General features: G+C 49.5%; 2 protein-coding genes and 1 pseudogene across 4 annotated transcripts in view; 2 read left to right on the forward strand and 1 right to left on the reverse strand.

Annotated features, from left to right (window-relative positions):
- TPPP2 (tubulin polymerization promoting protein family member 2) overlaps nucleotides 1–25,998 on the forward strand; it is a 112,757-nt gene that overhangs the window by 12,698 nt on the left and 74,061 nt on the right. The gene's annotated exons all lie outside the window — the stretch shown is intronic.
- Nucleotides 10,457–11,314, forward strand: LOC142464580 (small ribosomal subunit protein RACK1-like; annotated as a pseudogene).
- The window catches only part of LOC142465050 (zinc finger protein 219-like), a 39,689-nt gene continuing 26,362 nt past the window's right edge, over nucleotides 12,672–25,998 (reverse strand). For all 3 annotated transcript variants that reach the window (XM_075568931.1, XM_075568932.1, XM_075568933.1), the window contains exons 2-4: nucleotides 15,247–17,033; nucleotides 14,444–14,575; nucleotides 12,672–14,094 (exon numbers count right to left, since the gene is read on the reverse strand). In XM_075568931.1, coding sequence (XP_075425046.1) covers nucleotides 13,514–14,094; nucleotides 14,444–14,575; nucleotides 15,247–16,984 — 2,451 coding nt within the window. In that variant the 5' untranslated portion in view covers nucleotides 16,985–17,033 and the 3' untranslated portion in view covers nucleotides 12,672–13,513. The remainder of the gene's footprint in view (nucleotides 14,095–14,443; nucleotides 14,576–15,246; nucleotides 17,034–25,998) is intronic.

The following is a 25,998-nucleotide window of genomic DNA, read 5'->3' on the forward strand; positions in this document are numbered from 1 at the left end:
GGCGTTATAGGGCGCGGTTATATGGGGCAGTAGGAGGAGTTATAGGGAGCGGTTATATGGGGCAATAGGAGGAGTTATAGGGCGCGGTTATATGGGGCAGTAGGAGGAGTTATAGGGAGCGGTTATATGGGGCAATAGGAGGAGTTATAGGGCGCGGTTATATGGGGCAGTAGGAGGAGTTATAGGGAGCGGTTATATGGGGCAATAGGAGGAGTTATAGGGCGCGGTTATATGGGGCAGTAGGAGGAGTTATAGGGAGCGGTTATATGGGGCAATAGGAGGAGTTATAGGGCGCGGTTATATGGGGCAGTAGGAGGAGTTATAGGGAGCGGTTATATGGGGCAATAGGAGGAGTTATAGGGAGTGGTTATATGGGGCAGTAGGAGGAGTTATAGGGAGCGGTTATATGGGGCAATAGGAGAAGTGATAGGGAGAGATTATATGGGGCAGTAGGAGGAGTTATAGGGAGCAGTTATATGGGGCAATAGGAGGAGTTATAGGGAGTGGTTATATGGGGCAATAGGAGGAGTTATAGGGAGAGATTATATGGGGCAGTAGGAGGAGTTATAGGGAGCAGTTATATGGAGTAATAGGAAGAGTGATAGGGAGCGGTTATATGGAGTAATAGGAGGAGTTATAGGGAGTGGTTATATGGGGCAATAGGAGGAGTGATAGGGAGCGGTTATATGGGGTAATATGTGTTATAGGGAGCGGTTATATGGGGCAATAGGAGGTGTTATAAGGAGCGGTTATATGGCGCAATAGGAGGAGTTATAGGGAGCGGTTATATGGAGCAATAGGAGGAGTTATAATAAGGGGAGGGAGGTCCGCAGCTGGGGAGAGCCAGGGCCCGGTGGATAATAGGTGAAGTGATAGGGAGCGGTTATGAAATAATAGGAGTAGTTATAGGGAGCGGTTATATGGGCAATAGTAGGATTTATATGGAGAGGTTATACGGAGGAATAAGATATTTTTTTTAAAGAAATGCCTTAACTCAAATCACTGCAACATTGTGATATAATTGAACGCTGAGCCTTTAACATGCAACAATTGTTTGTAGGACTGAGAGTTAAAAATATCTCAACACTTTCTACAATCAAAAGGATTTGTGTAGATCCATTCGAAAACAAACCTTTCTTTAAAAAAAAAAAATAAGTATAAGGCAGGATGCTGTGAGCGTGTTTAATATACATTCTCTCCCCCCTTATAGAAAATGAACAATGTGTGAAGAATTGACTAAAATAAATATTTCACATTTTCTTTCATCTTTGAAAACGTAGCTAGCACGTTTATTCTTACACCTATATCTTATATTGTAAATGTATATGTTCCCGTTTCTGGCTATGCTTTCCGTGTCCTAAAACGTAACTAAACGTCTTTAACGTTAAAGAACATAAAAGCAATGTGTTGTTGTCTTTCCTTCATCATGCTAATCCCCTTTGAGAAATCAAGACAAAAACAAGCCTTCCAATGCAAATCCCGGACTGAAGGCCAATGGTGATTCACTGATGAAGAGACCAAAGAGGAAAGCTCGAGATAAAATAAGAAAAGATTGAAAGAATATATTTATATTTATATATATATACATTTGGTGAAAACATCAGCTTGTCTCTGAGTCCTTTCCTGTCATTGTCTTAGAGGGTCAGAGGAACCCTACTGAAAAAACAGCAATCACTTCTTCTCAGTTCCTCCGCTGCTTGGAAGGTATTTTCGTTAATCGTAGAAGGGAAAGGGAGAGGAAAAACAGGAAATGTTTTGTGAGCACGCCCGGGCTAAGTGGTCTCTGGTTTTGGATACCTGCCGGGAACTTAAGGAGCGTGTATTGCCTTACTTAAACTTTTCACCCTATAACCCCTCCTATTGCTCCATATAACTCCCGATCAATGTGTCCTGATTTTATAGGCAGTCTCACTGATTAGTAATGAAATCATGTACTGAAAGTAGTCTCACTGGGGGTGGTTAGTGGTCTCACTCACTGAAAGGCGGTCTAACTAATTAGGAGTGTGTCATGATCAACGCAAGACGGTTTTGTTGATTGGAAAGATCACTCATTGCTAGGTAGTATTGCTCAATGGAACACAGTCTTACTCATTGGAAGGCAGCCCCACTCAATGTATGGCAGTCCCACTCAATGTATGGCAGTCGCACTCACTGGAAAGCACTCCCACTCAATGAGCAACAGTACCACTCAATTGAGGACAGCCTGGCTCATTGGAAAGCAGCCGTACTCATTGAAAAGCACTGCCACTCATTGAGAGGTAGTATTGCTCAATGGAACTAGTCTAGTGGGTGATAGGGATACACCTAAACTCACAGCAGTGGAGAAAGCTGTTCTCCCTTGGTGCTCTATCATTCTACACTCCAGAAGTCCAAAAGCTGGATCCAGTAATTATGTAGTATAAAAAAAGCGAGAAGGCACACAGGAAAATATTGCTCTACTTATTGTCGCATACAGAGCATGTATATATGATGTTTTGGGGACGTAGGCCCTTCAGATATTCCCACCCATACATAGCCTAAGCATCATATGTACCTGCTCTGTGTATGACATAAGAAATCCCCTTGTGTGCCTCCTCCCTTATACTACTCAACAGTCTCACTCATTGGATGGCAGTTCCACTCATTGGAAGGGTAGTTCACTCATTGGGAACGATATCTCACTCATTGGAAGCCAGTCCTACTTATTGGAAGGCAGTCTCATTAGAAGGCAGTCCCTCTAATTGGAATGCGGTCTTACTCATTGGAAGGCGTTCTCACTCATTGGAAGGCAGTCCCACTCATTGGAAGGTGTTCTCACTCATTGGAAGGTGTTCTCACTCATTGGAAGGTGTTCTCGCTCATTGGAAGGTAGTCTCACTCATTGGAAGACAGTTTCACTCATTGGAAAGCTGTCCCCCACATTGGAAGGCAGTCCCAAAAATTGGAATGCGGTCTTACTCATTAAATGGCATTCTCACTCATTGGAAGCCAGCCTCGCTCATTGGAAGGTGGTCTTACTCAATGGAAGGGAATCTAACTCATTGGAAGACAGCATCACTCATTGGAAGACAATCTCACTCATTGAAAGACGGTCCTGCTCATTGGAAGGCAGTCCCACTCATTGAAAGGCAGTCCCACTCATTGGAAGGTAGTCTCCGTCATTGGAAGTTGGTATCGCTCATTGGAAGGCAGTCCCGCTCATTGAAAGGCAGTCCCACTCATTGAAAGGCAGTCCCACTCATTGGAAGGCAGTCTCACTCATTGAAAGGCAGTCTCACTCATTGAAAGGCAGTCTCACTCATTGAAAGGCAGTCTCACTCATTGAAAGGCAGTCTCACTCATTGGAAGGCAGACTCACTCATTGGAAGCTGGTATCGCTCATTGGAAGGCAGTCCTGCTCAGTGAAAGGCGGTCTCCATCATTGGAAGGCAGTTTCACTCCTTGGAAGGCAGCCTCACTAATTGAAAGGCAGTTTCACTCATTGGAAGGCAGTCTCGCTCATTGGAAGACAGCGTCACTCATTGGAAGGCAGTCCTGCTCATTAGAAGGTGGTCTCACGCATTGGAAGGCAGTCTCACTCATTGGAAGGCAGTCTCACTCATTGGAAGGCAGTCTCACTCATTGGAAGGCAGACTCACTCATTGGAAGCTGGCATCGCTCATTGGATGGCAGTCCTGCTCAGTGAAAGGCAGTTTCACTCATTGGAAGGCAGTCCCAAAAATTGGAATGCAGTCTTACTCATTGAATGGCAGTCTCACTCATTGGAAGCCAGTCCCGCTCATTGGAGGGTGGTCTTACTCAATTGAAGGCGATATACCTAATTGGAAGACAGCATCAGACATTGAAAGAAAGTCCTGTTCATTGGAAGGCAGACTCACTCATTGGAAGGCAGTCCCACTCATTGGAAGACAGTCCCACTCCATTGGAAGGCAATCCCACTCATTGGAAGGCAATCCCACTCATTGGAAGGCAATCCCACTCATTGGAAGGCAATCCCACGCATTGGAAGGCTGTCTCACTCAATGGAAGGCTGTCTCACTCATTGAAAGGCAGTCCCACTCATTGGTATGCAGGCCTACTCATTGGAAGGCGGTCTTACTCATTGGAAGGCGGTCTTACTCATTGGAAGGCGGTCTTACTCATCGTAAGGCGGTCTTACTAATTGGAAGGCAGCCTCACTCCTTGGAAGGCTATCTCACTCATTGAAAGCCAGTGCCGCTCATTGGAAGGCGGTCTCACTCATTGGAAGACAGCTACACTCATTGTAAAACTGTCATACTCATTGAATGGCATTTCCACTCATTGGAAGGCGGTCTCACTCATGGGAAGGCTCTCTCACTTATGGGAAGGATGTCTCACTCATGGGAAGGATGTCTCACTCATGGGAAGGCTGTTTCACTCATGGGAAGGCTGTCTCACTCATGGGAAGGCTGTCTCACTCTTGGGACGGCAGTCTCACTCTTGGGACGGCAGTCTCACTCTTGGGAAGGCAGTCTCACTCTTGGGACGGCAGTCTCACTCTTGGGAAGGCAGTCTCACTCTTGGGAAGGCTGTCTCACTTCATAATATTTCTGTGACATCCCTGGCCTTACAGACTTCAACTGCGTGTCACTTATTCAAATCAATTTTCTTCCATTACAAATGACATTTTCTTGCCCCAGTTCACCAAAATCACATTTACTGGGGTCCCTGTGCGCTTGACAGCTGTGCACAACTCACTGCCTTTGTCCCCTGGGCAGTGACACTGTGCGACACTGTTTGTGTTGTGTCCTGGCTCTCCCTCTCTTTCATCACAGAATGAGTGCCAGTTCATTAAGATCTGGGGCAGTGCCAACGACCACTATGTGTCTCAGTCACTGTCTGCCCCCGTCTCCCCTTGATCCCGGCGCTGGGGAGGCCGGCAGCTCCATCACGAGGAAGGATGTGAATGTTATTCTGAGGCAGCTGCAGGGAATCTCTGGCAGGAAACGCTGAGCTGGGAGAAGAGTGATCTCTTATCAGGGACAGCACAGCGCACAAGTCCCCAAACACACAGAGCCGGTGGCTGCTTTGTCACTGAGAATGCCTGTTTGTAGCCTCTTGTACTCTGCCAGCCGAGGCCTCGACAAGCAGCCGCAGCTGCACAATGGCGCTCCTCAGCGGGCGCACTATGGGTGCGAGGACAGGGACTATTCTGTGCAGCTGGTATTCAGGGTGCAGGAGCCGGGTACCATTACCCAGTAGAATACCAGTATTTATTTGTATTTCCATACAGTACACACAATAATACTAATGTGTATTCACTTCGATCACCTGCATAATTCTTAGTTCAAAATTGGTTCTATGGGCACCTCTGGAATGCCCTTCCCCTCAATACCCGACTAGCACCCTCTCTATCCACCTTTAAGACCCACCTTAAAACTCAGCTGCTTAAGGAAGCATACGAGTAGCTCCGTGGCTAATACCATACACCTCTTAAATAAACCGTGGCCCCCTGCCCACGCAGTCACCAGAACACCCTCATACTGTCTCTGTACGTTCTTCCTACCTACCAATTAGATTGTAAGCTCTTCGGGGCGTATGTAGTAAGTGTCGCAGGCAGCTTTGTTTCGCACAACATTGGTGCACAGAAATCTTTTAAAATTGCGCTTGTGTGTGTGTCTATGTACCAACCTGAAACTTCTCAATTTCCACCGTCTGCGTCCATTTTTGTTTTCTTTGTTTTGGGCGCTTAGAAATGGGCTGCGCTGGGTATACAGACATAAATGGTATGTGCTAAAAAATAATGTTCAGCGTGCCAAAAAAAAAGAACAAAGTGCGGCAAAATCGTCCGCCAAGTTCCAACCTAGCCCTAAAAAGACTGTTTGTATGGTTAACGCAGAATGAAGTTCAACCCAGAAATGTATTTGATGCAGCACGGATGTTTCATTATGTAGGTTTATAGGTGCGCAATTTTTTTTGCTTGCGTCCCCCCCTTACCTTTTCTCTGGCATCGGCAGCGTCATTTGACGTCACAACGCGTTGCCATCTGCCCCAGCGTTGTCATGGCGATACATCGCCAGGAGCCGTCAGAGACTAGGTAAGGCCGCGCTTATAGTCCTGGCGACGGCGACATCGTGATGTCACCCGTCGCCATTATAGCAGCGTTTTTTTGCCTGTAGTGTAGGAGGCAAGAGACGGCAACCGGGGGGGGGGGAGGGGGGCGTGGCCGTGATTGGCTGAAACGCTCACGTGCCCGCTGACGTCACGTGGTAGTCGCCGAAAAATCAATTTTCATTGACTACCAGCGCGGTCGCGCCTACTATAGGCGCACGCGACGGCTTAAGTAAACTTGTTTTGCCGCGTCGCCGTAGCCAGGACTATAAGCGCGGCCTAAGGGACATACAGAGGCCACACGCGCTCCCCCTGGCATTTTATTTAAATGTTTTTGGGAACAATGCGGGGCCTCTAAGTGCCCCCCGCTCCCCCAGAAAATGTTGTTTCCCCCTCTCCCCCCCCCCGTTTGCGCACCCCTGGGATAACACAATGTATTATTTTCACATTATGTCTGTTCTAACTCATATTGCACCAACAGCTGATATTTATTGACACGAGTTATACATCAAAAATACACCTCGTTCTGTTCCCATTTAAATTGTACGTCCGGTATTTAACATGAGGGATGCGACAAAAATAATTTTAAACAACAAATAACGCGTAAAATGTACGACGCCTTCCTACACGCAACGCACATTTAATGAAGGGTTGTCATTTTTGGCACTGAAATGTTGACAAACACAAAATGTTAAGTGCAATCTTGGTAGTGTTGTAGGCTTCACAACATGCGCCCCCCTGTCTGCTCTCCCCTCCGGCTTGCGCCCCCCCTCCCGGCACGGCTCCGGCGTCATTTGACACGGGTTGCCATGGCGACGCGTTGCTGCAACTCCAGGTAAGTGAAAAGGTACAGAGGCGCCTCGCGGGATCCCCGGCATTTATTTTAAATGCCTTCAGGGAAGCGCGGGGCCCCTGTAACTGCCACACCCGCCCCCCCCCCAGAAAATCTCACGCCCCACCTGGGGGGGGGCGGGGTGCACCCTTCACTTTGCGCCCCGCTGGTGTAACTAACCCACGCTTGGTTCTGAATTTCGTGTACTCTCGCTCTTCGCAAACCAAAGCAAAGACGTCTTGTAAAAATGTTTTTAAAGAAAATACATATTTGTCCGATTCAAAAAAAATTCAAAAATAAATAAATAATTTAAACATCGACCAATTTACTCTGAAACATTTTTCTGCCAGTAATGGCTTAAAAGTGTAATGTATTGCCATTATTTGGCTAAAAAAGGGTTAATGTTTTAGTTTTAAACAGTTCTAAAATTCTCTAAAAATCCCTTTCTCTCAATAAATAACGCCCCTTATAATCTGATTCAAGGTTTTATTGCCTAAAAAATTCGATCCCTCAGAATATAGAGGTAGTGACACCTTGTGGACACATTCAGGTACTGCAGGGGGCACCCGTGCTAATATTTGACATTCCCCTATTCATTTTATATAATTCTAGTGGCGAAAAAATTCCCGGTCAAAGGTCATATAAACTGCAGGACAGAATTTCTAATGTGCCTCATTACCTGTGGTTGCGGACTTCATTATGTAGGCTGTACAAAGTGTCCGTTATACATAGGGTTTCCAGGTGTCCAGTATTGACCCAGAGTGTCCTGTATTTGGCCACTCTGTCCAGTAAAAAATGAGCGGTAACACTGGACATGTATGTGTATACCGGTATTACCTCTCTGAACATAGTGACCTGACTGGCTTGGGGGGCCACGGAATTTCCCTGAGCAGGGAGAGAGCAGGGCTGTTGCTAGGGGGCTGGGCAGCTTCCTCCATCCTAATTGGCTGCTGGTGGGTAATGCAGCCAACGTGGAGGAGGTGTCAGAAGCCTGGGGGTGGTGCCGAGGAGAGGAGGAAACAACATGGAGCGGTGTGTGTGTGTCTCGAGCGCGTCGCACCTTTAACTAGGGTGACCAGACGTCCTGGTTTAGCAGGGACAGTCCCGCTTTTTGACCGTTTATCCGGGGTCCCGACTTTTCTGCCTTCTGTTCTGGTTTTTCTGTGCGCTGGCCGCGCATATGCGACCGGCGATTTGCCGGCCGCCCTCCTGTGCCAATCCTGCTCTATTCACTGGTTCCTCTTCCACCGTCTGCCGTCCTTTTCTCCCTCCGCCGCTGGCTGCTGTCCTCGGCAGGCTGCCGTCCTCCTCTCTCTCTCCGCCGCCCACTGCTGTTCTCTTCCCCCGCCCCCAAACCTACCCGGCCAGGTACCCAGATACCCGGCCAGGTCATTTTTATTTTTTCCCCGGGTACCCGGTACCCGATGTTTGTAAGGATGCGGTCCATCACTAGTACAAACACATGGGGTCTCTAGACATTTCTTTATTCATCATGCTAGAGATACACCTACCCGTGGAGTGAGGGGCCCGAGTGAGGGGCCTGCAGCAGGTTTCTCACTTACAGACGGGGTTTGATAGATTTGAAATATTGTTTCGTCAAAAGCCCTATTGGATTTTCAAATAAAATTCCTTAGTGGCCCATTGGGTTAAATCAGGGGGGGGGTGCAAACGGGGGGGGGGGGGGGGGGCGCAAGATTTGTGTGGGGAGGGGGTGCGGGAAGCTTGGTGTTGGGCGTCGGCATGGTAACGCGGCGTCAATTGACACCAGCAAAAAGGTATGGGGGGGGGCGCAGCTTCATAGGTTTGCGCACCCCTGGGTTAAATGAACATTTAGATACTCGCACCCTAACATTTTAGGACTATTTTCAAGTTTATTCAAGATATCTCAGAATGTTTTGTACATTTGTACATCCCACCATCATATTCTTTTTATTAATATTATTTTTTATGATAAATAATTATTGATATATTTTTCTACCTTTTTTTTTTGGTGTCTTCACTTTTAGTTCTTTTCCCCCCAGTGTTAATGTGTGTACTGTGTATTCCGTGTATATATCAGTGTGTTAATGTGTGTACTGTGTATCCCGTGTATATATCAGTGTGTTAATGTGTGTGCTGTGTATCCTGTGTATATATCAGTGTGTTAATGTGTGTACTGTGTATCCCGTGTATATATCAGTGTGTTAATGTGTGTACTGTGTATCCCGTGTATATATCAGTGTGTTAATGTTTGTGTACCGTGTATATATCAGTGTGTTAATGTTTGTGTACCGTGTATGTACCAGTGTGTTAATGTGTGTACTGTGTATATGCAGTATCAGTGTGTATGTGTGTACCAGTATTTTAATGTGTGTACTGTGTATCCTGTGTATATATCAGTGTTTTAATGTGTGTGTACTTTGTATATGTCAGTGTGTTAATGTGTGTGTATCAGTGTGTTAATGTGTGTACTGTGTATATACAGTATCAGTGTGTTAATGTGTGTACTGTGTATATATCAGTGTGTTAATGTGTGTGCACTGTGTATGTGTTGTCAGTGTGTTAATGTGTGTGTCCCGTGTATGTGCCAGTGTGTATTGTGTATGTGCTAGTGTGTATTATGTATGTACCGTGTGTGCCAGTGTGTTAATGTGTATGTATTGTGTATGAATCAGTGTGTTAATATGTATGTACAGTGTATGTATCAATGTGTTAATGTGTGGTCCGTGTGTATCAGTGTGTTGATGTGTATGTACTGTGTCCGTATCAGTGTTAGTGTGTGTGTACAGTGTATGTATCAGTGTTAATGTGTGTCTACTATGTATGTATCAGTGTGTTAATGTTTGTGTACAGTGTATATATCAGTGTATTCATTTGTGTGTAAGGTGTATGTATCCGTGTGATAATGTGTGTGTGCTGTGTATGTGTGTTAATTTGTTTACTGTGTATGTATCAGTGTGTTAATGTGCATGTAACATGTCTGTATCAGTGTTAATGTGTATACTGTGTATATATCAGTGTGTTAAATGTGTGTGTACTGTGTATATATCAGTGTGTTAAATGTGTGTGTACAGTGTATATATCAGTGTGTTAAATGTGTGTGCACCATGTGTTAATGTGTGTGTGATGTGTATGTATCAGTGTGTTAATGTGTGTACTGTGTATATACAGTATCAGTGTGTTAATGTGTGTGTACCGTGTATGTGCCAGTGTGTTAATGTGTGTGTATTGTGTATGTGTCTGTGTTAATGTGTATGTACCGTGTATGTAACAGTGTGTTAATGTGTGTGCACCGTGTATTTATCAGTACGTGTATGTGCCAGTGTGTTAATGTGTGTGTATTGTGTATGTGTCTGTGTTAATGTGTATGTACCGTGTATGTAACAGTGTGTTAATGTGTGTGCACCGTGTATGTATCAGTACGTGTATGTAACAGTGTGTTAATGTGTGTGCACCGCGTATGTATCAGTACGTGTATGTAACAGTGTGTTAATGTGCGTGCACCGTGTATGTATCAGTACGTGTATGTGTGCCTCTCTGGTGTTTTCGGACACGAGTCAATCTTCCTCTGTCCTCCCCCGACATATCCCATCCATGACAGAGCAGATGACCCTCTTGGGGCATAATGGCCGGGTCACATAGATAGCCACAATCCCGCACTTCCCGAACATGATCCTCAGTTCCTCCAGGGACAAAACTGTCATCATGACGTGATGAGATCAATTATAGTGCCCATCAGCGCACCCTGTGGCGTCACTCGCACTTTGTCAGCTACCTGGTCATCTCGTCGGACGGACGGTTTGCTCTCGGGGTCCTGGGACGGGACCATGAGGCTGTGGGACATCACCACTGCCACCACCACACTGAGCTTTGTGGGTCACACCACGGACATCCTGAGCGTGGCCTTCTCAGCTGACAATCGTCAGATAAGTGTCTGGATCCCATGACAAAACCATTAAGCTGTGGAACACATTGGGAGTGTGCAAATACACTGTGCAGGAGGAGTCTCACGCTGAGTGCGTCTCGTGTGACGTTGTCCCCTAACAGCAGCAATCCGATCACTGTATCCTGCGGATGGGGCAAGATGGTGAAGGTCTGGAATTTGGCCAAAAACTGGAGACTAATGACATTGGGCCCACGGCTTCCTGAACACAGTGACTGTGTCATCGGACGGGTCCCTGGGCGCCTCTGGGGGCAAAGACGGCCAGGCCGTGCTGTGGGATCTGAACGAGGGGAAACATCTGTACACTTTCTAGTGGAGATATCATCAACGCTCTCTTCTTCAGCCCCAACTGCTTCTGTGCCGCGACTGGGCACAGCATCAAGAACTGGGATCTGGAGGCTGAGATCACCGTGGACGAGCTGAAGCAGGAAGTGATCAGTGCCAGCAGCAAAGCCGAACCCCTTCAATTCACTTCTCTGGCCTGGTCAGCTGATGGACAGACAATCTGACCAGAGTCTGACAGGTCACTGTTGGCACTCGGTGGTAGAACTCTAGAACCAGAAGAAAAAGTGTGGAATCTGCTCCTGGATACGCCAGCCTGAGACCATCTGTGTAGTATGACATCTGCTCCTTCAGACACCGGCCCGAGAGTCTATCCCATAAAGAGTTGCCGTACAATGAGAATCCGGTGTCAGAATGTGGACGGGAAGGGTTGTGAGGTGGGAGCATGTCTAGTTCGGGGGTGGAGAAGAGTTATAGGGATTATAAACTAGAAGTTTGCATGAGTGGAGGTAGTGCTCATGGACCCTGCAGAGAAGCTGTCAGCGAGGGAGTTTGGTAGTTGGTGGCAGAAAGTGACAGCTTGAATTAAAATGGCGAGATGGCCAGTTGATGGTAAAACTTGGACAGAGCGAGAGAAGCAGAGAATAGACTGTAACTACAGTAAATATATAACACATGGATGATGAGGAAGGAAAAGGCCAAACAACCGTAGCTAGGGAGAAGGAGCGGCTCCGTGAGTCAACACACCGACTGTAAACAATGACACAAGTGTGAAGCAGGGGAGCCTGGTTCAATTCCCGGTGTCACCTCTTTGTGACCTTGGGCAAGTCACTTTACCTCCCTGTGCCTCAGGCACAGACATAGATTGTAAGATCACCTGGGCAGGGCCTGTGCCTGTAACATTCCTATGTGCTGCGTACTGCGCGCTATACGGTCATTGTGACGCGCTTTGTGTCCCATTGGGAGAAAAGCGATATACAGGATAAAGTAAAGTTAATTATTATTAATAATAATGTGTGTACTGTGTGTGTGTATCAGTGTGTTAATGGGTGTGTTAATATGTGTGCCGTGTGTGTAGTGTGTAGTGTGTTAATGTGTGTAGTGTGTTAATATGTGTGTGCCGTGTGTGTACTATGTATGTATAAGTATGTTAATGTGTGTACCATGTGTGTACTGTGTTTATGTATCAGTGTGTTAATGTGTACTGTGTATGTATCAGTGTGTTAATGTGTGTACTGTGTATGTATCAGTGTGTTCATGTGTGTACTGTGTATGTATCAGTGTGTTCATGTGTGTACTGTGTGTACTGTGTATGTATCAGTGTGTTAATGTGTGTACTGTGTATGTATCAGTGTGTTAATGTGTGTACTGTGTATGTATCAGTGTGGTAATAAATGTGTTCAGCAGTTATAGAGCCTCCGTTGCTGGTATTAGGTGTATAAGTGGTAATATTAATTATAATATGAATAAGTGAGTAATATTAACCCTTTCCCGGCCAGTGGCACATGGCTACACGTATTACTATAGGGTCCGACCTTGTGGCAGTGGTCGCTCTCACACCGACACTCTCTTTTGTTACTTTCAAACAAACTTTTATTTAGATTTTATTTCCAACTCTCTTTTATTTTCTACAAGAAAAAAATCATAATAATTAAAAAAAAAAAAAAAAAAAATAGAAATCTCTAAATGCTGATTTTTTTTTTTTTCCTTTTTTTTTTTGATCTGGAATCGGCAAAAACTACAGGGGAATCTAGCTGCGAATGACGCTGAATAATACCCATCCGAATCAAATTATCAAAAATATAGTCTCAGCAACAACCAGAAACCAGGGTCTCTGGAGCCAAAAAAACGTCGCTGTCACTAGATGTCTCTTTAACCCTGTCACTAGCTGTCTCTCTATCTCAGTACTAGCTGTCTCTCTATCTTGTCTCTCTATCTCAGCACTAGCTGTCTCTTTCATTCTAACACTAGTAGTCTCTGATCCTATTCCTAGCTGGCTCTCCTGTCTTGTAACGTGGATCTGTCACTAGCAGTCTCTCTGATTGTGGGCTCTCTGATGCTGTCTCCAGCACTCTCTCTGATCCTAGCAATAGCATTCTCTCTCATCACTAACACTCTCGTTCTCTCATACTATTACTAGCTGCCTCTCTGTGAATAGCGGTCTCTCTGATCCCATCGGTAACTGTCTCTTTGACATCACTGCCTCTTCTAATGTATGGTCTTGTCCACCACTGACCGTCTCCCTCAAGGAAGGTCGTCCCGTTCTTAAAGCAGGTCACTTTCTCTTTCAGAACCCCCTCACCTCTCTCTCTTCTCCCTTCCTACCTGTCTCACCCTCTCTTTCTTGCTGTCTCTTCTCATATGGGAGATGGTATGTGGGCAGTCACAGGGCACTTTGAATCCCAGCTGCCCCGCAGTCTCTCAGATCACTCTGTGCTCTCACACTGTCCCGGGCTGTCTCTCAAATTGGGGCTTTGGGAGGGGGGCGACAGCACAGGCCGGGGTCTCCCCCTCATGTAGCCCCCCTTCCTCCGTGACCTTCTCCCATGATGCACCTGGAGATGGAGATTCATCAACTCTCCCACCGATGTGACAAAGGGGCAGTACATGCAGCGGTGGAAGGGGTTTCCCTGGGACAAATCCAGGGGTTCGTGTTCCGGCCTCCCATTGGCTGGCTGGTGCGAGGGGCTTCTTCTCCTCTGCCCCCCTCTGCCAGCCCCGCGGGGGAAGGCGCTGGGCCCCTGACCCTCAGAGAGGTGCAAACGGTGTGGCAGGGAGGGTCCGTCCTCGCAGGGAGTGGGGAGGTCAGCGCACGAGCTGCCCCAAGCGGCAGGGACTGCAGGCTGGAGCCTCTCTTGCTGCAAAGCGCTCGGGGAGACACTCTTGCCCCGCAGCGGGGCGCCCGCGGAGAGTTTGGAGTCTCGGTGATGCCGCTGGAGGTGGTATTTCAGGGAGCCGGATTGGGTGCCAGCGTAAGAACAGTGAGGGCATTTGTACGGACGCTCTCCTGTGAGGAGGGGGGAGAGAGAGAGAGAGAGAGAGATGGTGAAAGAAAGCAGACGTGGTGGGAGAGGAAAAGAGAAAGGGGGAGGAGGGAGGGAAAGAAAGGAGAGAGAGAAGAAAACACAAAATAAGAATATTCAAAGATGCATATCATGTTTTGGACAAGCTGCTAAATTAGGTTGCAATATAAAGCTGTACAGAACATGACCTTGTACCTCCAACTATACAAAGGGGGCACTTGGACCATATAACAGGTAGCGTGGCCGAGTGGTATACTCAGGAATATCTCACACACAGAGTCACGGGGACACGTAGAGATGCAGACACCGGGAAACGCGTTGGTACACTCGTACCTGTGTGCACGCGGAGGTGCACCTTTAGGTGGTGGGAGGAGCGGAAGGATTTGGCGCAGAAGGGACAGTCCCTGCCAGACGTTCCGCGACTTCTCTCCGCTTGTGAGGAGCTGACACTCCATCCATTTTTATCTATGGAAAGAAAGGGGGTTTAGGACTGAGAAATAACGGGAACAACTTGCTCCTGTGTGACCCTGTGGCGGGAGAGACAGACTCGTTGGGTCGTAAGTCTCCATTCTTTGTGTCACTGTGTCAGTCTTCGGGGGGAGGGACAGACTTTATGGGCCACAGATCTGTTCTCCGTGTCACTGTGCCACTTTGTGGTGGGAGGGATATACTTCGTGGGTCATACGTGTCGCCTGTATTTGTGTCACCTTGCAGTGAAAGGCACAAACTCGAAGATCCAAGTTTTTGTCGCTGTGCAGTGGGAGGGACAGACATGACGGCCATAACTCCCTTCTGTCTGTGTTAATTTACGGACATCAATTGGACTACAGGTTAATAATAATAGGTTCCTTCAATCTGTGCCAATGTGTCGCCCTGGATATGATGGGCAGATTCATCAAGCCATAGGTCCGTTCTGGCGGTGTCACCATCTGCCTTGCCATGTGGGGGACAGGCTGTGTCTCTGTCACCGTCACCCTGAGGTGGCAGGTAGATTCTCAATGACCCATAGGTTCCTTCTGTCACTATGTCCTTATGTCAAGTGCAGCTTTCCGTGAGATGGCACGGTATCCGTGCTAATATGGGCCTATGTAACAGTCCAAGTGGTCATACGGTCAAGTGTCTCAACCTTCCCTTACCTTGGTACCCCACAGCTTTCAGCACAATCCCAGCAGCCCCCTGGGCTAGCATCACCTTGGCTGCGGCTCCCTCTCCGATGGCTGCCCCAAGTGCCTGTCCCCTCCCCGCAGCCCCTGTTCCGTCCTGCTCCCCTTCCCCTCCCTGCACCGCTCTGGCTGTGGCCTGTAGCATCTGGGAGCAGGTGGAGTCCCCAGGCGGGGGCAGCCTCAGTAGGAGGCCGGAGTAGAAGCTCTGATACCCAAGGAGCCGGGAGGAGGATGATGGAGAAGGCGAGGCGGTGGCATGCGGGGGCTGATGCACGGGGGGCTCCTGCCCTCCTGTCGCCTTGATCTTGCTCAGATGAACCTTCATGTGGTTTTTCAGGAACCAAGACTCTTTGAAGCATCGTCCGCAGACTGAGCAGCGATGGTCGAACGAGTCCTTGTGCTTGCGCATGTGGCCCTTCAGAAACCATGACTGTGTGAAGCTCTGGGAGCAGACCTCGCACTTGAACTCGGCAGGCGGTAGAGCCGGTGCAGGGGCTGGGGGAGGGCGAGGCGGGGCTGGCTTGGGGCGCTTAGGGGCTGCGTGTCTCTTCTCAACATGCCCCACCAGTTCCCCCTCCTGGGAGGTCGCAAAGTCACACAGATGACACTTGTAAGGCCGGTGAAGGATGCGGAGGTGACGCTCCAACTCGGCCGCCTTGCGGAATTTTCCCTTGCAGAATGGGCAAGGGTGGCGGAGCGGGGGAACAGGGGCAGGAATGGACAACAGAGGGGCTGGCTCCTGTGCCTCTTCTGGGGTCGGATCCGGGGCGACGGGGGAGCTGGGTTCTTGTCGATGCTGGTTCCCCAGCAGCAAAGGATTCTGGGAGTTTGGCTCACAGTAAGTTTTGGGGCACCCACGGCCCTGGGCGTGGGGCCCACGCACCCTATGGGTGCTGGCGTGGAGGGATAGGATGCTGATGAAACGAAACTGCTTCCCGCAAACTGTGCAGGGGAACTGGCGGGATTTTGAGCCTGCTCCGCCAGCAAACCCATTGGAATGTCGCTGAAGATCCAGTTCCTCGTCGGCAAAGGAGAGACCAAGGAGGGAGGCCGGGGCGGGAGGAGAGGAAGGAGGAGAAGCATGAGGGGGAGAGAGGTAGGATGGAGGAGGGGAATGGGGAGGAGAGGTCTCAGGATTTGGGGGGGAGGGAGAGAGGGTTGGGTCACATGGGGAGGCGGGAGGCGAGACAGTGGAGGGGCAGAGAGACGCTAGAGGGGAAGACACAGACGGTGGAGGGGGGTAGAGGGTGACAGAAGGGGGGCACGGGGACACAGGAGGGGAGCAGAGAGTTACCCCTTGGGGGGATAAACTCTCTGGGGAAGGGCTGACAGACATAAGTGGGGGGGAAAGAGGCAGAGGGGAGAGAGGGAGGGAGGCAGCGGCGGGGCTGAGCGGAGCCAGAGAGGAAGTTTTCGAAGGTGAGCCCGGAGGGGGGGCCGAGAGGCAGTTCACTTGAGGGAGGATTGCAGGGGGAGGGGGGGAGAGAGAGGCAGGAGGTGGAGAGATGTGAGAAGGGAATAGGAAGGGTGGTGGCGAGATGTGGGAAGGTGATAGGGGGGGCGGAGGAGAGGCTGTCTGGGGAGAGGGAGGGGAGTGAGAGGCGACCTTGGGCAGAGCTTGTGGAGGAGGTGAAGGGGTCAATTGAGAAAGAAGAGGGTCCTGCAGAGAAGGGGGTGGGGGCTGGGTGAGAAGGGGCAGGCCAGAGTCCATCGTTAAGCTGTGCGACAAGGTATCTCCAGCAGGCTGACCGGTCTGCCTCCTAAAAGTGTCAGGAAACAGGGAATATTCACAGCCAGTTATAAAGGGTCAGAAAGCTTGTCCCAAGAACTTATAGTCTCGTTATTGGTGCCAGAAGTGCACCCGATAAAATGATTCGCCAGAGGTCATATGGACCTGGCACAGGACTTGAACTGGGCTTTCCCACTTCAGAGGTCAGTGTTAACTAGTAAGGCATGCAGGTGCAACACACGGAATTGAAAAATGAAAGATGTCTGTTCTGAGCCGTAGGGGCTATTCTAGTAGGTATGATAGCGAACTCACCGAGCTTTTTGAGCAGTTCCCGAACGATTTGGCCAGTTTGCTATTCAGAAAGCTCCGATAACTTGCCAAACTCGTTTCGGGAAGTGCAATTTCCCGAGCAGTCTCGCCCCTGCTCAAACACACAGGAAAAAAGGAAAATAGCGCAGTTTTGATAAGATCATGCTATTCTAGATCACACTCTGAAATAGCGATCTGATCGCAGATCTCATCTCGCCACCCCAAAGGATTTGAGAGTAGGACTTAGACTTTTTTTTTGTTATTTTCCTGCATCGGATTGAAGCTGGGAGTCTCCGGAGCGGATACACATTAATACCGGCTCCGGAGACCCCCGGCTTCCATCCAATGCAATAAAAATACATTTACAGGCAGCTTCATTACCTTAGTGGCTAACCGCTAAGGCAATGGAGGTGTTATGTACTAGTGCCCGGTTTAATGTGGGTAGCCGGGGTGGGTGAAGGTGGTATTTGGCCTGCGGTGGGTGTTTAGGCCTTGCGGGAGGTGTTAACCCCTTCATTACCGTAGCGATTACTAGCGCCGGTAGGCATAAATACCCACCATGGGTAAAATATCACATTCAGCCCCCTACCCACAATAAACATTCAAACACCAATACTAGCCAATACACCCATTCATTGCCAGTGTGGTTAACTATGCCCTCAATGGGAGCAAAGATAACCCCAATGGGAATGAATGGGCACCCCCTCTACCCCAACAACCCCCCACCCTCAAACACATACAGTACAGTAATGGCCCAAATTACTATTATCCAGATTTGGATAATAGCTAATTTGCCCATTAAAAATAAAGCATTATCCAGCCAGCATAAAGTAAATAAAAGTTCTACTTACCCCTGCCAGGATGAAGGCCATCCTCATAACGTCCTCTGCGTCCACTAACCCCTTAATCACCTTAGCGGTTAGTAACCGCTATAGTAATTAAGGGGTTAACCCCCCTCCCCCACTACCCACCTGGGCGACCTAACCACCCTCCCCTGGGCAACTACCCCCACCCTCTACCCATTGATTGGCACAGTGGTACATCATGTCCATATAATATTGGCATAATTTGCCACTATTGCAGTCAATGGACAAGCTAAAAATAAAACCAGTATCAAAAAGACACAACAATTAATAAAAAAAACAATCAGCAAAAAGAAAACAATTAATAAAAGCAGCACAAAAAATACACAACAATAAAATAAACAAATAACCAAAAACACTAAGCAATAAAAAAAACAATCACCAACAATAGAAAACATTAAAAAAAACAATCACCAAAAAACTCACAGTAAAACAAACCAAGCAACAAAAAAACACAATTAAACAAACCAAGCAACAAAAATACAGAATAAAAATGCATTGCTTGTCACTGTATTTATCTATAGCCCTAAAGGGGCATAGCTAAACACATTGGCAGTCAATGGGCAACCTGAAATAAAAATATGCAATGAAAAAAAATACAATCAATGTTTTTCTTACTTTTAACGTCTTCACCATCCGATTCCAAGTCCAGCAGGAACCTCTTCATCCTCGACGCAATGCTCCTCAAATTCTGGTAAGTCCTTCTCTTCATCTGTACATTGTAATCCAATAGGCGGATGTTGTCTCGTCGGCTTCTTAAGATCAAGTGAGATGGCTCAGGCATTATACGTATATAAGGCCTGTGGGTATATATATTATATAAGGCCTGTGACGTCACATCTGAGTGTCAGATGGTACAGCCCCAATCCGATTGGATGCAGTACCATGTGACAGTTTTTCTTTCTTTTTTTAAGGATGTGACGTCATCTTCAAGGGAGGTATGTCACATCCTTAAAACAAAATGGCTGCCATCACATGGTACTGTAACCCATCGGATTGTGAGATATACCATGTGAGGTATCACATGGTACATCCCCAATTCGATTGGTTGAAGTACCATGTGACATCTTTGATGTCACATCCTTTAAAAAAAATGGCTGCCATCACATGGTATTTCAACCAATCGGATTGGGGGGGGTGTAGCACGTGGTATATCTCACAATTTGATTGGTTGAAGTACTATGTGATGGCAGCCATTTTTTTTAAAGGATGACATCCCTTTAAGATGATTTCACAAAAATGGAAGATGTCACATGGTACTTCAACCAATCGGATTGGGGATTTACCATGTGATGACTCACATGGTATATCTCACAATCCGATTGGTTACAGTACCATGTGATGGCAGCCATTTTGTTTTAAGGATGTGACGTACCTCCCTTGAAGATGATGTCACATCCTTAAAAAAAACTGTCACATGGTACAGCATCCAATCGGATTGGGGCTGTACCATCTCTCAAATGTGACATCACAGGATTATAACCGCCTATTGGATTACAATGTACAGATGAAGAGAAGGTTTTACCAGAAGTTGAGGAGCATTGCGTCGAGGATGAAGAGGTTCCTGCTGGACTTGGAATCGGATGGTGAAGACGTCAAAGGTAAGAAAAACATTGATTGTAATTTTTTTCATTGCGTATTTTTATTTCAGGTTGCCCATTGACTGCCAATGTGTTTATCTATGCCCCTTTAGGGCTATAGATAAATACAGTAACAAGCAATGCATTTTTGGCAAATGCTTGTTTTTATTTTATTGTTATGTATTTTGTTGCTTGGTTTGTTTTTGTGTTTTTTTGGTGATTGTTTTTTTTTATTGCTTAATGCTTTTGGTCCTTTGTTTATTTTATTGTTGTGTATTTTGTGTGATGGTTTTATTAGTTGTTGTGTATTTTTTATGCTGGTTTTACTTTGGGTTGTCCATTGACTGCCAAAGTGGCAAATCATGCCCTTATTATATGGCATGATATACCACTGTACCAATCAATGGGTAGAGTGTTGGGGTAGTTGCCCAGGGGAGGGTGGTTAGGCTGCCCAGGTGGGTAGTGGCGGAGGGGGGCTAACTCCTTAATTACTATAGCGGTTACTAACCGCTAAGGTGATTAAGGGGTTAGTGGACGCAGAGGACGTTATGAGGATGGCCTTCATCCTGGCAGGGGTAAGTAGAACTTTTATTTAATTTATGCTGGCTAGATAATGTTTTATTTTGAATGGGCAAATGAGCTATTATCCACATCTGGATAATAGTAATTTTGCCCATTGTTGTACTGTATGTGTTGAGGGGGGTTGTTGGGGGTAGAGGAGGTGGGTACTAGGGTTGTTGTATTTTACTGTTTCTTGGGGGTACAGGGATTGGGTGAAGGGGGTAGTTGCTCCAGGGGTGGGTGGTTAAGCCTCTCGGGTGGGTAGCGGGCTTGGTTAACCCCTTAATTACCATAGTGGTTACCACCACTATGGTAGTGAAGAGGTTAACTCCTCCCGCAACCTTCCCGACAGGCCTAACCACCCACCCTGGAGCAACTACCCCCTTCATCCACCCCCTGTACCCCCAACAAACCAGGTACTCATGTTTAACCCCTTCATTGCCTTAGCAGCTAGCCGATAAGGTAATGAAGCTGTTTTTATTTATATTTTAATACTACTGTACAGGAGCACGGGGTCTCCGGAGCTGAAGCGCATTGATTTCATCTCCAGGGTCCCCCTGCTTCCCGAGTTACTGGCCCCGGTATGGGGTGCCGGTATCCCCCAGCAATTTTTAAATCTCCCGCGTCATGTGACCGGGACATTTAAATGCCTGGCACCCAATACCTGTAACTCGGGAAGCAGGGGGTCTCCGAGGCTGAAATCAATGCGGTTCAGCTCCGGAGACCCCCTGCTCCCGTACACTAGTATTAAAATTTAAATAAAAGAAGTGCGATCGCCTGTAAGAACTGTGCAGGGAGAGGAGGCTCTCTCTGTGCAGGGAGAGGAGGCTCTCTCTGGGCAGTGAGATCGCCTGTGAGAGTTGTGCAGGGAGAGGAGGCTCTCTCTGTGCAGGGAGATCACCTGCGAGAGCTGTGCAGGGAGAGGAGGCTCTCTCTGTGCAGGGAGAGGAGGCTCTCTCTGTGCAGGGAGATCGCCTGCGAGAGCTGTGCAGGGAGAGGCGTCTCTCTATGTGCAGGGAGAACGCCTGTAAGAGCTGTGCAGGGAGAGGAGGCTCTCTCTGGGCAGTGCGATCGCCTGTGAGAGCTGTGCAGGGAGAGGAGGCTCTCTCTGGGCAGTGTGATCGCCTGTGAGAGCTGTGCAGGGAGAGGAGGCTCTCTCTGTGCAGGGAGATCGCCTGTGAGAGCTGTGCAGGGAGAGGAGGCTCTCTCTGCAGGGAGATCGCCTGTAAGAGCTGTGCAGGGAGAGGAGGCTCTCTCTGGGCAGTGAGAGGAGGCTCTCTCTGGGCAGTGTGATCGCCTGTGAGAGCTGTGCAGGGCGAGGTCTCTCTGGGCAGTGAGATCGCCTGTGAGAGCTGTGCAGGGAGAGGCGGCTCTCTCTGTGCAGGGAGAGGAGGCTCTCTCTGGGCAGTGAGATCGCCTGTAAGAGCTGTGCAGGGAGAGGAGGCTCTCTCTGGGCAGTGCGATCGCCTGTGAGAGCTGTGCAGGGAGAGGAGGCTCTCTCTGCAGGGAGATCGCCTGTAAGAGCTGTGCAGGGAGAGGAGGCTCTCTCTGGGCAGTGCGATCGCCTGTGAGAGCTGTGCAGGGAGAGGAGGCTCTCTCTGGGCAGTGCGATCGCCTGTGAGAGCTGTGCAGGGAGAGGAGGCTCTCTCTGGGCAGGGAGATCGCCTGTAAGAGCTGTGCAGGGAGAGGAGGCTCTCTCTGGGCAGTGAGATCGCCTGTGAGAGCTGTGCAGGGAGAGGAGGCTCTCTCTGCAGGGAGATCGCCTGTGAGAGCTGTGCAGGGAGAGGAGGCTCTCTCTGTGCAGGGAGATCGCCTGTGAGAGCTGTGCAGGGAGAGGAGGCTCTCTCTGCAGGGAGATCGCCTGTGAGAGCTGTGCAGGGAGAGGAGGCTCTCTCTGTGCAGGGAGATCGCCTGTGAGAGCTGTGCAGGGAGAGGAGGCTCTCTCTGCAGGGAGATCGCCTGTGAGAGCTGTGCAGGGAGAGGAGGCTCTCTCTGGGCAGTGAGATCGCCTGTGAGAGCTGTGCAGGGAGAGGCGGCTCTCTCTGGGCAGTGAGATCACCTGTGAGAGCTGTGCAGGGAGAGCCGGCTCTCTCTGGGCAGTGAGATCGCCTGTGAGAGCTGTGCAGGGCGAGGTCTCTCTGGGCAGTGCGATCGCCTGTGAGAGCTGTGCAGGGAGAGGAGGCTCTCTCTGGGCAGTGAGATCGCCTGTGAGAGCTGTGCAGGGAGAGGCGGCTCTCTCTGTGCAGTGAGATCGCCTGTGAGAGCTGTGCAGGGAGAGGAGGCTCTCTCTGCAGGGAGATCGCCTGTAAGAGCTGTGCAGGGAGAGGAGGCTCTCTCTGGGCAGTGCGATCGCCTGTGAGAGCTGTGCAGGGAGAGGAGGCTCTCTCTGGGCAGTGCGATCGCCTGTGAGAGCTGTGCAGGGAGAGGAGGCTCTCTCTGGGCAGGGAGATCGCCTGTAAGAGCTGTGCAGGGAGAGGAGGCTCTCTCTGGGCAGTGAGATCGCCTGTGAGAGCTGTGCAGGGAGAGGAGGCTCTCTCTGCAGGGAGATCGCCTGTGAGAGCTGTGCAGGGAGAGGAGGCTCTCTCTGCAGGGAGATCGCCTGTGAGAGCTGTGCAGGGAGAGGAGGCTCTCTGTGCAGGGAGATCGCCTGTGAGAGCTGTGCAGGGAGAGGAGGCTCTCTCTGCAGGGAGATCGCCTGTGAGAGCTGTGCAGGGAGAGGAGGCTCTCTCTGTGCAGGGAGATCGCCTGTGAGAGCTGTGCAGGGAGAGGAGGCTCTCTCTGCAGGGAGATCGCCTGTGAGAGCTGTGCTGGGAGAGGAGGCTCTCTCTGGGCAGTGAGATCGCCTGTGAGAGCTGTGCAGGGAGAGGCGGCTCTCTCTGGGCAGTGAGATCACCTGTGAGAGCTGTGCAGGGAGAGCCGGCTCTCTCTGGGCAGTGAGATCGCCTGTGAGAGCTGTGCAGGGCGAGGTCTCTCTGGGCAGTGCGATCGCCTGTGAGAGCTGTGCAGGGAGAGGAGGCTCTCTCTGGGCAGTGAGATCGCCTGTGAGAGCTGTGCAGGGAGAGGCGGCTCTCTCTGTGCAGTGAGATCGCCTGTGAGAGCTGTGCAGGGAGAGGAGGCTCTCTCTGGGCAGTGAGATCGCCTGTGAGAGCTGTGCAGGGAGAGGAGGCTCTCTCTGGGCAGTGAGATCGCCTGTGAGAGCTGTGCAGGGAGAGGAGGCTCTCTCTGGGCAGTGAGATCGCCTGTGAGAGCTGTGCAGGGAGAGGAGGCTCTCTCTGGGCAGTGTGATCGCCTGTAAGAGCTGTGCAGGGAGAGGCGGCTCTCTCTGGGCAGTGATATCGCCTGTAAGAGCTGTGCAGGGAGAGGAGGCTCTCTCTGTGCAGGGAGATCGCCTGTGAGAGCTGTGCAGGGAGAGGAGGCTCTCTCTGGGCAGTGAGATCGCCTGTGAGAGCTGTGCAGGGAGAGGAGGCTCTCTCTGTGCAGCTCTTACAGACTGCGGCCAGATCGTACGGGGGGAACTTTGAGAGAGGCTGAGATACCATCGCTGCTGTGCCGAGCGGTGTTGGCATTTTCCTACCTCACGGTTAGAGGTGGTTTCAGATTCTTTCTGAATACCGTGATAACACAAATGACAAAGTGTTCGAGATGGCAGCAAGGTTATCAAACCTTGGCCCCCTAGTGTTTGTGTGTGTGTTAGTGTCAATGTGTGTATCCGTCATCTGTGTGTGTTAGTGCCAATGTGTATATCAGTCTATCAGTGTTCATCAGCGTGTCTATATGTGTTGGTATATTAATCGCCATCTCTAAGTGTATATCAGTGTGTGTATTAGTAGAACATCAGGTCTAAATATGTGTGCCAGTGTGAGTGTGTGTATGTGTGTATACCAATGTGTTCATAGGTGTTTTAGCAAAGCTGGTATATTTGGGTGCCTATATACATACATATATATATTTTAATATATATATATATATATATATATATATATATATATCAGTGTGAAAGTGTATCAGCGTGCGTATCTGTAAATGTCTATGTGTGTAAGTGTGTATGCTTCTGTGTTTGTGTGTGTGTATCAGTGCGTGTCTATCCCCGTCTCTGCGTGTCTATCCCAGTCTCTGCGTGTCTATCCCAGTCTCTGCGTGTCTATCCCCGTCTCTGCGTGTCTATCCCCGTCTCTGCGTGTCTATCCCCGTCTCTGCGTGTCTATCCCAGTCTCTGCGTGTCTATCCCAGTCTCTGCGTGTCTATCCCCGTCTCTGCGTGTCTATCCCCGTCTCTGCGTGTCCATTCCAGTTTCTGCGTGTCTATTCCCGTCTCTGCGTGTCTATCCCCGTCTCTGCGTGTCTATCCCCGTCTCTGTGTGTCTATCCCCGTCTCTGTGTGTCTTTCCCCGTCTCTGCGTGTCTATCCCCGTCTCTGCGTGTCTATCCCCGTCTCTGCGTGTCTATCCCCGTCTCTGCGTGTCTATCCCCGTCTCTGCGTGTCTATTCCCGTCTCTGCGTGTCTATTCCAGTCTCTGCGTGTCTATCCCCGTCTCTGCGTGTCTATCCCCGTCTCTGTGTGTCTATTCCAGTCTCTGTGTCTATTCCAGTCTCTGCGTGTCTATCCCCGTCTCTGCGTGTCTATCCCCGTCTCTGCGTGTCTATCCCCGTCTCTGCGTGTCTATCCCCGTCTCTGCGTGTCTATCCCCGTCTCCGCGTGTCTATTCCAGTCTCTGCGTGTCTATCCCCGTCTCTGCGTGTCTATCCCCGTCTCTGCGTGTCTATTCCCGTCTCTGCGTGTCTATCCCCGTCTCTGCGTGTCTATCCCCGTCTCTGTGTGTCTATTCCAGTCTCTGTGTCTATTCCAGTCTCTGCGTGTCTATCCCCGTCTCTGCGTGTCTATCCCCGTCTCTGCGTGTCTATTCCCGTCTCTGCGTGTCTATCCCCGTCTCCGCGTGTCTATTCCCGTCTCTGTGTGTCTATCCCAGTCTCTGCGTGTCTATCCCAGTCTCTGCGTGTCTATCCCAGTCTCTGCGTGTCTATCCCAGCACACACAACCACCCGGCCACTGTCCTCTTCACCCAGCGGCCCGGACCGCCGGCTCCCCACCCATCACCCCCCAGCTCACCTCCCCGTCGGCTCCCCCCATCACCCCCCTCACCCGCGTGTCTATCCCCGTCTCCGTGTGTCTATCCCCGTCTCTGCGTGTCTATCCCCGTCTCTGCGTGTCTATTCCCGTCTCTGCGTGTCTATCCCCGTCTCTGCGTGTCTATCCCCGTCTCTGTGTGTCTATCCCCGTCTCTGCGTGTCTATCCCCGTCTGTGTCTATCCCCGTCTCTGCGTGTCTATCCCCGTCTCTGTGTGTCTTTCCCCGTCTCTGCGTGTCTATCCCCGTCTCTGTGTGTCTATCCCAGTCTCTGCGTGTCTATCCCCGTCTCTGCGTGTCTATCCCCGTCTCTGTGTGTCTATTCCAGTCTCTGCGTGTCTATCCCCGTCTCTGCGTGTCTATCCCCGTCTCTGTGTGTCTATTCCCGTCTCTGTGTCTATTCCAGTCTCTGCGTGTCTATCCCCGTCTCTGCGTGTCTTTCCCCGTCTCTGTGTGTCTATTCCCGTCTCTGTGTCTATCCCCGTCTCTGCGTGTCTATCCCCGTCTCTGCGTGTCTATCCCCGTCTCTGCGTGTCTATCCCCGTCTCTGCGTGTCTAT

This window comes from Ascaphus truei, chromosome 13 (genome assembly GCF_040206685.1).
Source record: "Ascaphus truei isolate aAscTru1 chromosome 13, aAscTru1.hap1, whole genome shotgun sequence".
In the NCBI taxonomy this organism is placed as follows: Eukaryota; Metazoa; Chordata; class Amphibia; order Anura; family Ascaphidae; genus Ascaphus; species Ascaphus truei.